Source organism: Parasteatoda tepidariorum, chromosome 7, assembly GCF_982258835.1.
Source record: "Parasteatoda tepidariorum strain Cologne lab strain chromosome 7, Ptep-v5.0, whole genome shotgun sequence".
In the NCBI taxonomy this organism is placed as follows: Eukaryota; Metazoa; Arthropoda; class Arachnida; order Araneae; family Theridiidae; genus Parasteatoda; species Parasteatoda tepidariorum.
In genome coordinates, this window is record NC_141761.1 from 81701247 (window position 1) to 81713756 (window position 12510).

Sequence of the window (12510 nt, forward strand, 5' to 3'; positions counted from 1 at the left end):
GACTGCTCTATCTCTAAGCTACCACTGCTCCTATCATAAAATTGTTAAACCCACTTCCTCACTCATTGGGTTTTTGCTGTAAACCTCTAATAAATTCAGCTGGCTTGACTCTTTTACCGTTTAAAATCCATAGTAGAGTAAGCACTTCGCAGTCGGGGAATTCGGCAATAGTCTAAAACATTTTTAAAGCTCATAAAAGCATGCAAACACAATACAATCTAGCTGTGATGGGAGAAGTGGACAGACACTATCCAAAGACATGAGTGCGCAATAGCGTAAAAGGGAAATTGAAACAGCGATATTGGTTGAACGGAATGGTGCCTTCGTTTCAGACAATCCTCGTAATTCTTACTATAAAGTGAAATATAAAGTTTAATTAGCTTTGAAGAGACTAAACTTTTAACCATTCATCTGACTAAATTATATTTACTATATTTTTAGATTGTAACTTTCTCCCCTTTTCCAGAGGGTCAAATACCCGAAATCAACGAAAAAAAGGAATGCATTATTAAAAATTCTGATCCAAACAACAATATAAAGCACCGACACTTCGGGTGCATCATTCGTAAAATCCACTTTTACAGTACAATATTAAACCGTAATGTTTACACTAATATTTAATTAATTCGAGTGATTCAGTGATTTTACGGTAGTTATTCCTGTAAAAATTACGGTATACCAGATTTCCTGTTCCACAACATATTTCGATAAAATGGATTTAACGGTAAAAGGTACCAGTACTCTGTTTCGGGTACTTTTTACCGTAATAAGATCCAGAATATTTTACAGTATACTTACTCAGTAAACGCTCATTTTAGTATCTGATTTCGTATGTTAAATACCCTCTGCAATAATTCACTAGATGATAAAAAGTTAAAGCCTAGAATCATAAAGATCGCATCTTAATACGAGGCTATCTAATGGACAAATTTAAGTTATTAAACTCTTTTTTATTTTTTTATTTTGAGTTCTGTATAATAACATTATAAACGATAAAGATTTTAATTAACCATAACAAATCTAAGTAATATAATAAATAATCTGTTTTTTTTTTAAACTTGCTTTTCAATGAATAAACTGAATTGAGGATGCACTTTAACTTTACCTTGAGGAGTTGCAATTCCGTACCCTTTTGTGTCAAGCAATCCATCAATTTGAGTCAGCTCACAATTTCTTTGTGTTTCATACTCAATAGACGTTGACTCCATCAAAAATGCATAATCCCCGGCTAAAACTCGTTGTTTTCCTTCTTTGTTTGATTTTGTAAATACTGACGGTCTGGCAGACTCCATAAATGACCACATTTTCTTATATACAGGAATTTCAGAGTTCTAAAAATTAAAAAAAAAAATACATACGTAGATATTAATTATTTGTATATTTGCAAATAAGAATAAAAAAATGCATTAAAAATATTGCATTAACATATCTGGCAAAAAGTATTTAGAAACATGTAAAAAATGTGCACAAATATTAAATACCAATACTTTGATCAAATTTTCATTACGACAGCTTTTTCTACCTCTACGAATTATGATTTTATTTTAAGTTAAAAAATGTTTTTATCTTACCTAATATTCCCGTATATTACTCACGATATAAAAATTAAGTAAAATATTCATTTTTAATTTATTTTATTTAGAAATTTTAACCTTGCTGTTTTCTTGCATAATAAAACAATTTCTCTACACACTGTTCAATGAGAAAGTAAAAGTGGCTTATTTAGCCGAAAACTCTTCACAAACTTCAATGATCATTAAATTTGGAGCATGGAAATTTTTTAATCTTGTGCTTCAGAGTTAAGAGAAAAGTACATCTGCACATTTCTTAGATAATGTGGTACCTTTTTTAGAAAAAAAAAATTAACATGTGTTTTGGTACAATTAATTTCACTAAAATATCAAAATAATAGGTTAAAACAACAAATATAAAATTTTGGAAAGGAAATATGTAAAATGGGAAAAATATGTCACACACACATTGAAAAAGTACTTCAAGATTCAAAAATCCATTCATAACATATCATAGATTATAGTATATATTCATATTATAATAGTATACATTTATCATATTATATATTATTATTAACTGAGATGTAATCACATGTAGTCTAAGATATATAAACATTTAAAATTTTGGCAAAAAAAACCTGTTTTTTTATCTGTAATTGAAATTGATATATTTCAACTAGTGTTGATGAAATTAGTTGAATGTAGTAAAACTTGATCTGATTGCATTTGGTTGAGAGAACTAGTGTTTTGTGATATTTCTGTTATTTCTGAATTCGATTATATTCTGATAAATATTATTATTCTGATATTTCTGAAAAGAATATTTCTGTTTCACAATCTTATTTAAACACATTTGGACAGCTGAGATGTTCTTAAAGTTTTAGTAAAAGTGTCGGTCTAGAAAGTGTCTAGACTGAAATATTTTGTTTTTAATGATTTGAAATGAAATAAAAATTATTGCTGCAGTTTAACACTGTAATATCTGGTACAATAACTGAAAATATTTTATTCATGTTTAGTTTACAAGCATATCTTTAAAAAAAATTATGAATTAAAATATTTGATATTTTGTGTCATATTCATTTCTTAGGCCTATTAAATCATTAGTACTAAGCTCATAAACCTTAAAAGTTCGTAGTTGCGGTCTTGTTATCCTTTTTTATCACGGTGATTTAGTTAAATTTTCAATCTCTTCTCAAATTAATTCTTAGATTTATTGAGAATTATTATTTTTATAGGTTAACATACATTTTTTTAATTTAATACAATGAGTAATAAAATACAACATATTATAAAATTATGTACGTTAAGAAGCACAACATCTTTCATTTACTTGTTTCTGTCTTAGAAACACATAATACTAAGCTTCCTTTTTACTTACATTTTAGAAATACTACAATTTTAAATATATGTGCAATGGTTTTAAAATTTATATAAATTAAGATTAAGTTTATTTTTTATAATTCTAAATTGTTTGAAAATTTATTTGCGTCACTTTATGTAATATTGTGTTTGCAAGACAAAATAAAACTAGACCAGAACAGTGCTAACTATAGTTTCCATATAATTTGAATCACGAACACGAATCACGAGGAAAGTCACTGTCGAAATTAGAACATTCCTTCTACGACGAACCGTTCGAGCGGGATGAGCAAAATATGAAGTAGAATTTTCTATTTTGTTAATCGCTAGCCATCGGTTAAAATTTAACTATTGACGAATCAATTTGTTTACATATTAAACACCTCTTATTTCATAAAAATGTACACGCTTCCTAAAATAATTAATTTTTTTCGATGAGAATTGTGAATGATTTAGTAGCACATTTGCCGCTCATAGAATATCAAAACTTATATTTCTGCTATCTATTCATACTTTACATTATATTCTCACCTTAAAAAATGATTTTGTTGATCCAGATTGCACGCATCCATATTGAATTTTAGTTTGCTTTGAAAGATCATCCGCATTTTCTATGGGTGATTTCATTCTCTCAACGGTAAGAAATGCAGCAAGATTTGCTGTATAAGATGATATCATTATCAGTGTAAAAAACCACCAAGTAGCAGCAACTACACGTGTAGAAGTTGCCCTGAAAAAAAGGTAATATCAAATATGTTGAAGATATTTAAATTTTTTAAGAACGTGAAAAGTATAAGAGAAATTAAATTACTAGCTACTGTATTAGTATCTCTAACATTTACATTTACGTAACAATTATAGAATAGTTACATTTTATTTTGCTTATATTTTAATGTTTCTTTTCACTTAAATGCTTAGTATCAATATTTGGAAAACTTAATTCTAATATTGCATCAATCATGTACTTTTTAGTTTTAGTCATTTTTAGGGAAACAAAACACTTACCGAAAATATTTAGTTATCATTATGATGAAAATTAAGGGCATTAATTCAAAAAACAAATATTTTCCTTGGATAAATGCTATAAAATGTCTAAATAATAAGTTACCTTAAAGGAATGCGTTGCTTATTTCATTAAATGGTGAAACATTAGTTGTAAAATGTGTCAAAATAGTTCAATAATTTAATTGTATAGGACTAGGTGAAATATAAGTAACATTTTCAAATTATTTAGGAGAGAGTCTTTGGTTAAATCTGCATTAATTTCCCAGTAAAATGATTTTTTTTGTTAATTGGGCTATTATCTAATAGCTATTCCAGAAACATTTAAAATGCTTTTCTGGTAGCAATAGTAATTGAAGCAATTTTTTTTTACGTTTGGTGAAAGCGATATCATTTCAATAATTTATATACATTTTAATACTTATACATATAGGTTGCTTATATTTATCAGTACATGCACTGTAAAAATTACTGACATCCTGATTGCAGCCTCCACAAAACTCATTTTTACTCTAACCTTTTATACAGCTATTTTTACAGTAATATTCAATTGATTACAAAAATTCGTAAATTTTATAGTAAATATTACTGTTAAAATTACAGTATAACATATTTATTGTTTTGAATAAGTTTAAAGTAAAAATCAATTTTACGATAATAAGTACCGGTACTTTCTACTGCTCAGTATTTTTTTTACAGTGTAATCTGTCTTCAGTTGTTCTTTTATTATTCCGTATTAACGAGAATCAAAAGAAAATAAATATGTATGCTTGAACATACCTCGGTGTTAGCTCTGAGCTTTGCCTCATTAAAGATCCAACTGCAAACCATAGGCTATTTTGCATTGAGAAACAGTTTCTGCAAGCATGTATTGTGATACCCTGACAAGGATGAGGTTTCGCCCACTCATATGGACTAAACCTTGAAACACCATAGAGGAGCAGGCTCACGCTCATGTAGGCTGCTGCCATGTACATCCATACCTCTAGACTTAAGGGACGGAGAAACCAGAAAAGCTTAGGAACCTTGCGAGTTGGACGCCTGAACAATATACTTATCCCTAGATTCATAAAGGGCATTGTGAAATCAACAACTTGTTCTCTTTCGTATGTGATTGTAAAATCAGCAATGGCAAGATCAGCCTCCTATGAGAAAAGCATTTTATAAATATAATATGCAATAACGAAAAAAGTAAAAAATAAAGTAAATAAATAAATAAATCTAGTAAAATTAGCTTACTGCAAGGTTAAGACATTTCAATTAAGAAAATTTTCAGGTTAATAAAAACGAAAATATATGGTTTTCAAACCATTAATTAAGTAATTTTTCCGTTCACATATTAACTGTTAACAGGAAATTATAGTTATAAAAATTGTTTTTATTACCATCTTTTTAGAAAGAAATGCAGATTTGAAAAGTAAATTTACCGAATAAAGGATTTTTATGTCATCCTCTTAAAGTTATAATATAATTATCAAATTTTACTCTATTTACCAAATGTTATCCCTCGTTGTACAACCATATGTTCTTTTTAATTTTATCAAAATCATTACCAAAACGCTTCATTAACGATTATCGAGCTTTTTTGAGTTCCTGTAGAGCCATACACATGGTAAATTTTACCTCATTCTGGTAGTTTAGATCATTTGTTTTTATTTAGTCTATATAGTTTCTTAGGTGAGTCAAATATAACATGCCATTTTTAAAAACTGCTTGTTCCTTTTTTTCACATATTAGCATTAAATGAGTAAAAGAATAAGCATAATTCCTTTATTACATTTTTGCAATACAATTGTACTTATTTAATTATAAGTGGTAGATTTAATTACTTGGAGGATTTAAATATTTAATTTAATTTCTGCAATGACCCCATTTCTTAGTAAATCTTAGAAATCTGGAAGTTAAATTGAAAATAAAAAATAATATTTATAATATCATTATGCCTCGATATATTTCAGCTTCAATGTTTTATTCATCTTCTTTTTCCGGCCTAACCACGCGTATTACTCATTCAAATTTATATCACTCGTTCGTTATATGTTATTAAGATAACAAAGCATGCATTAACTAATTAATGAAAAAAACAATACTGTTGCTCACACAATTCACGAGAAGAAATATACCTATTAATCTCTATTTAGAAAGACAGTATGATTTTTAAGAAGAAAACATTAGAAAAAAATGCAAGCTTTTTATGATCATACGAAATATTATTTTATTTTAATAAAGAATACAATAAATGAATAACAATATTAAATTACAATTTACCAATTCCGCTTGATTAGAAAAACGAATTTCTTAAATATTTCTAAATATTAACACAAACTGCCACACTTCAAGAAATGAATTTAAGAGATTAATTACAAAGTATTCTTAATACAGCGAAATGAAAACTTTTTTAAAACCATATCAAGAAACAACGGTTATGAAAATATTTTTATAACCGTTTGTTACATAACCCAGCTATATAACTATGAATGAACTTGTAACCCCATTAAATCAGTATATGTAAGACTGAATGAATCAATGAAGGAAAACTTTGAGCAAAAGAATGAGCTATACTTTGACATAAACTTCAATAATGAACATATACCGTATGGAGAAGGTTCTTGTCAAGTTAAATTAACGTTACTGTGATGTATGGCAGACTGTATATTTAACGAAACTGTTTTATGTTTTCTACGTGCCATTTAAAGGAAAAGATACAATAAAAAATAGAAAAAAGAAAACTTATTTATATAGGATAGGTAATTAACGATAGTTCTCACATTTTTCTCAGAAACTGATTATATTCTTTACCCTCGAGGCATTTAAAGACCGTTCCATCGAATAAGTTAATTACAAAAATCTTCTTTACAGTTATTTATGGGGTCATGTTTCTTCTAAATGCAACAGACTACATGAAATAAATGGAATATTGAATAACTTGTGAATTGAAAAATAAAATTTTCCAATGAGAGTAAACTTTAAGACATCTTTATTGATATTCTTCTTTTTTTAATTATGTAAGCCTGTCTTGCAGCATTTGTAATTTAAAAACTAAGATTACAAGAATTTATAATAATATAAATAGTTAAAGAAGTAGATAGTTTTTTATGCACTAAAGTTTGCAAAACTAGAACGTATAAAAAATTCAAATTTCTAAGTTATCGATATAAATTAATTTATAAAAAAAGAAGGAAAAAATATACTCAAAAATCTAAATAACCCCGTGCAATTCCTTAAGAAACTATAACCATTTTAACTAGAGAGTTTGTATTTAAAGTTAGTCGGTGAAAATTTGCTCGAGTAACGAGTTTAAACGCCTTAAAAAAACTTTTTCAAAGTTAGGGAACGCTCTAAATAATCTGTAAGAGGTTGCTTAAATAATAAAAATTCATGTACTTACTACACCTAGCACTATGAGTACGTTATTTTAGGGTCCTTGGGCACTTTTTAAGATTTTAGAGTGGTGCTCTCAACCCTTAAAAACTACGCTTTCAGCAAGCATTAACAACTTAAGAAAATCTCATACGAAGGGTTTATTGTATTTCAGCGATTTTTTTTTTGTGTTAAAATTATAATACTCGGAAAATTTCTCAACAAGTTTTAACATTTTGAGGAAATAAAAAAGTGAAAAATAAATAGAAAAAGTTATTACTTGGTTTCGGCTTTGATTAAATATCACGCGGATTAGATATGAAAAAAATAAATAAAGAAAATAAAAAATTAAGACAAACCATTTTTTATGTTAACAAGAAACAAATTTTACTGTAAAGTATACTTAAATATAAAAAATATAACTTTACTGTAAAGTTACAATACAATATTCCCATAAAGTTTTTAAACAGGTAAGGTATGTTATTTTATTTATTATATCACACTAAATTGATAATAATAAATTCAAAAGATATAACCAATTTAAAATGTTCAAAATACTGACTGTTTTAATAATTTTAAAATGGCGAAATTTTTGTTAAAATTATTAGCTAATCCATTCCCAATGTATTTGTGTCGAAGATACTTATGGATAAATACTGCAAGGAATTTTGTACGAAATTCCTTGCTGTATTTGCTGTATATTAAAAATTTGATATGTATTAAATACATTTGGATTTTTATAATTTACGTTTGACGAGAATATCCCAATTTAAGCTAACCAAAAAAAGTATTTTATTATAATTAATTTGATGTAGCTAAATACCTAGTTTTACCCGGTGAAAACAATTCCAGTAAAATTACTGTACTGCATGATAATGACATTGCTTGTAAAACTAAATAAATTAAAAAAACAGTTTCGGTTAGTAAAATCGAAATATACAGTCTTTATATCTTTCATTTGGTAAATTTTTCTTTCATATGATAACAGTTGACCGGAAATTTTGTCTTCAAAATTATAGTTCTTATTACTACAAACATAGTTATCAAAATACCGTACATAAAAGTAGATTTAACCCGAATAAATGGTTTGTATTGTATGCTTTAAAGTATTATGATAAGCTAACAAAATTTTAACAGTCACCAAATTTTATCTCGTGATATAAACCCATATTTTATTGCTAATTTTAGTAAAAGTCATTATCTCATTCATTCATCGCTTCGGCAAAAAAGCTGAGCTTTTTTCTGTTCTCATATAACCAGAAATAAGGTGAATTTTATCATATTCTGGAAATTTTGACCATGCCTTTCGTCTCAGAGTGGCCGTAATATAACACGCATTCTTATAAATTTCCAAATGATGCAAAGCATTAAATTACATTTTTAATTTAAAATAAAACATAATTTTTAGTCATTAAATTATATTCTTAGAATTTTAAAAAAAAGTGGAATTTTTTTGGTTTCTGAAATAGTACTTTAAATAAAAATCTTAAAAATAACATAAACTCTCTACTAATTGTTCCTTTTGTTATCTGACAAAAAATAAATGTCGTTAATAATGAAATTAGTCAAGCTATTCTACTAAAAAAAGGACAATAAATAAAAAAAATCTTTCTAAAAAGACTAAAATGGAAATTAACTGGATTGTCGGGAGACTTTTTCTTCTGAATAAATACCATAATAAGGGTGCCATTTTTGTTCTTATGTCTTAAATTAAAATTCAGTAAATTAGAAAAATCAAAAAATTAAGAATTGGGGAATAATAGGGATAAGAATAGGAGGCATTATACTCTCAAACAGTTCGATTTTTTAATCAAATCTTAATTGTATAATTTGATGTTTTACGTGTTAGTTTATTTCTTATAACAGTTTATAAATTTCTTTAGTGTTAAATGAATTTGCTTTTAGATTATTTTATATATTATAGTTTTATCAAAAGTTCTTAATGCTTTGCAAAATTATCCATACTAACACGTAAATGAATAAAAATAGGATAATATGTACGATTTTAGCTATTAGAGAAACGTAATTTTAATAAGAAAAGTCTGTTAAATCCGTAAAATATGTATTTTTGTGATTATTAAAAATGTAGATGTGTTTTCAATACATAAAATAACATTGTTTAACAAAAATGTATGCAATCGTAATAAAATATCGTATATCATAATAAAAGTGTTTGCAATTACATCTCGGATAAATTTTCAAGCAAAAATCTGTTTTTGTAAGGACTAAGTCTTGTCTCAAAATAGTATGAAGAAAATTTCTGTTGAGTACGCATTTATTGCTAATGCAACTAAACTAAAAGAACAACCACACAACATAAGAGTTACAAAAAAAGATTTTATTGTAAAAAAATCTTACCCTATCCATCAGCTCCCGAACCATCCCATTCCACTCGTTTCGATCATTTCTTGTTCCGTAAGATCCATCACGTACTAGGCGAAGCTCAAACTTAAATCCTAAAATATTTGACATTTCTTTTAAGAGATCCACACAAAATCCCTCATATTGTTCATTGTTTCCTTTGGTTTGTTTGTCTGGTTTCTTAACCATCATATATGGTGGATTCTAAAAACAAATATTAGATTAAGAAATTTAAGAATAGTTCATATTTTTAGCATTTAAAAGCATGCATTATCTTATTATAGGGGTTGAAAAGTCAAACCACGAGTTTATATTTGGCACTAAAAGGTCAGCTATTGAGTCTTATTATTTTGAATTTATTTCAACATACAAGGGAATTCTTGCAACTAGGCTTAAAATAAGCAAACTCGTTGGAAGAATTGTAGAGTAAAACTAATTTATATTCGCTTATTGTTAATACGAGTGAATATTTTTTCAAATTACAAAAAAAATTATTTCAGTTGCTTAATTATACGAATGATGCCAGAACCATTCAATTTATTGCATTCCTTCGGTTACATAAATAAAATAATCATAAATAAAAATAATCATTTTATGCAAGGAATGAACTAGGAAACTGTTTTAATCAGAGTACTCACTAAAGCCCGTATTATCCTGTTGCACAATGCAAAACAAATTGAAAACTCAGAACGTTAATGCACTCAGAACTCACTTTCTTAGAACTGAGAATGCACTAACATGACGCGTAAAAAAGCAGTTTAATAAAATATATAAAACTTTGCTTTTTGTTTAAAATTTGCAGAATTCGGTTGCAAAATATTGTCAAAAAAAAAAAACACTGATCAAAGATATTTGAGTATTCTGGGAAAAGAGAAACATCTAATGCAATTACAATTAGTGCGATTATTTCGCAATAAAAATTAATAATATTAATTGCAATGTTACAAAACTACAGTATTTGAATTCAGTGCAAAGTTGGTTCCCTGTTTAATTGCATCGCTTTACACCACAGTGTTTTTTCCTGAAATTCCTTAGAATGTTTAAAGTGTTTTATTTTTATTTTTTTGAAATTGGGGAACAGGATTCGAAAACCAGTAATGGCTGGTCGAGACGAAATCCGCATCCGGCTAGCATCGACCACAATGCTGATGTAAAATATACTGAGTAGTAAATGGATCACTGGTTAGACTCCCCTAGCCGTCACAGTGACCGAGAGACACTTTCGTGGTTTTCCTCGCAAATGCGAGTAATTGCATCAAAAATCCTCCACGAAGGCAAAATTTCTCCCGATACTTGAGTCATCCCGAAGTTCCCTTGTCTTCAGGATTGGGTTCAAAATTACAAAGTTACGAAGTTGAACATTAGTTGTCGTAAATTCAAAAATTGGGTCGGTCGTTCAACGACAGTTATAATATAGAATAGAATAAAATTCTTCGCTTTTCTGGAGAGAGAAAACCGTTGATAAATATTAGAATGACGATATTTTAAAATACTATAGTTATACGCATGAAAAAAAAACTCAACATCTTGAAGTCGAATGTCATTTTCTAGATTCAGATAGTTTCAGATAGGTCTACTTTTGTTCAATTTTGAGTTAATAATTTCAAAAATCTTATAAGTGAGTGCTTTTCTTAAATTTTCTGATATGTAATGCCCTTTGTTTGGTAATAGAAAAGAAACTGATTTAGATATGATTTGCATAAACAGGAAAGAAAAGCTAACAAAATTTCTTCAATAATTAGAGTCTGATTAAAGTTCAAATAAACCATTTATATAATATTAATAGTATAATACCAAACAGATATTTATTTCACTACATAAATATTTATGTTTAGTTAAAACATTACCAATATTTTAGTATAGCAAAACAAAGTTATATTCTTCTTGGGTCATTTGAAAATGTATGTAATAGTATTTATTTAAATGATATTAATTGTTAAAAAGTGTCAAGAACTTCAACGGGTATATTCAGCACTGTTATAGGTTTTTTTTATTTTTGAATTTTACCTACTTAATTTATCTAATATTTAACCCACATATTTTGGTAAGAATGGTTCGATTCTATCTGAAATTCCACGCTTTATATTTTTGTGAAACGTACATGCGAAACGTATATGTTAGCTAGTAGCAGCGAGCAGTTACATTATATAATTATGTCCAGCATCATAACAAACTAATTAATCAATTTAACATAACTTAAAATCACCGTTATTTCTCCAAGGTAAACTCAAAACATCAAATAGTCCTTCATCAGTTTTTTACTGAAATTGCAACTTGATCTCTAAATCCAATGTCAATGTTTAGATAAAAAAAAAAAAGGAAACGAATAAAAATGTTACTGCAGGAAATTGAACCCGGAAGAAAACGGAAGTTAGAGATCTCAAACAAAACAATTCCAGGAGCATAATCGATTGCTTGATGGATAACCAATTGGTTGTCGTCTTCTAATCTCGGTTTCCAATCTCAAAAAGTTTAGTTTTTTTTCTTCTTCTTCTGCCATTGGAACACTACCGAAGCGCAAGAACACGGATAGGGAGCTAAAGAAATACCCCTGCGGAGTTTCAGCGATTTCTGATGTTGAGATAGATAAAAACATTAACCAACAGATTGCTCTTTTCTAGACAATGCCGTTCTGAGAACTCGAAGAGAGAAATACTGAAGTAGTGGTACTCGCAATCGAATGAGATAGAACAGGTCACTAAATCAATGATCAAATTGATTTTGCTCTCGGTTTTTTCGGAAAGGGAGAAATAACGTTGTCACTTCATTGAAAGCTGGTCGTTAAGAATTTATATCTTATAGTGGTTTTCTGTCACGTTAAGATTTATACTTGATGTATATTCAAGTAGAAATAACGTTTAAAAATCAAAAATCTGATTCTTCTACTATCTATCTATCTATCTATCTATCTATC

The 12510-nt window shown here is 27.8% G+C and overlaps 1 protein-coding gene across 1 annotated transcript in view; it reads right to left on the reverse strand.

Annotated features, from left to right (window-relative positions):
• LOC107446818 (glutamate receptor ionotropic, kainate 2-like) overlaps positions 1 to 12510 on the reverse strand; it is a 96841-nt gene that overhangs the window by 11627 nt on the left and 72704 nt on the right. The window contains exons 10-13 of the mRNA XM_071183227.2: positions 9594 to 9800; positions 4656 to 5020; positions 3405 to 3603; positions 1106 to 1331 (exon numbers count right to left, since the gene is read on the reverse strand). Of these exons, the coding sequence (XP_071039328.2) occupies positions 1106 to 1331; positions 3405 to 3603; positions 4656 to 5020; positions 9594 to 9800 (997 nt within the window). The remainder of the gene's footprint in view (positions 1 to 1105; positions 1332 to 3404; positions 3604 to 4655; positions 5021 to 9593; positions 9801 to 12510) is intronic.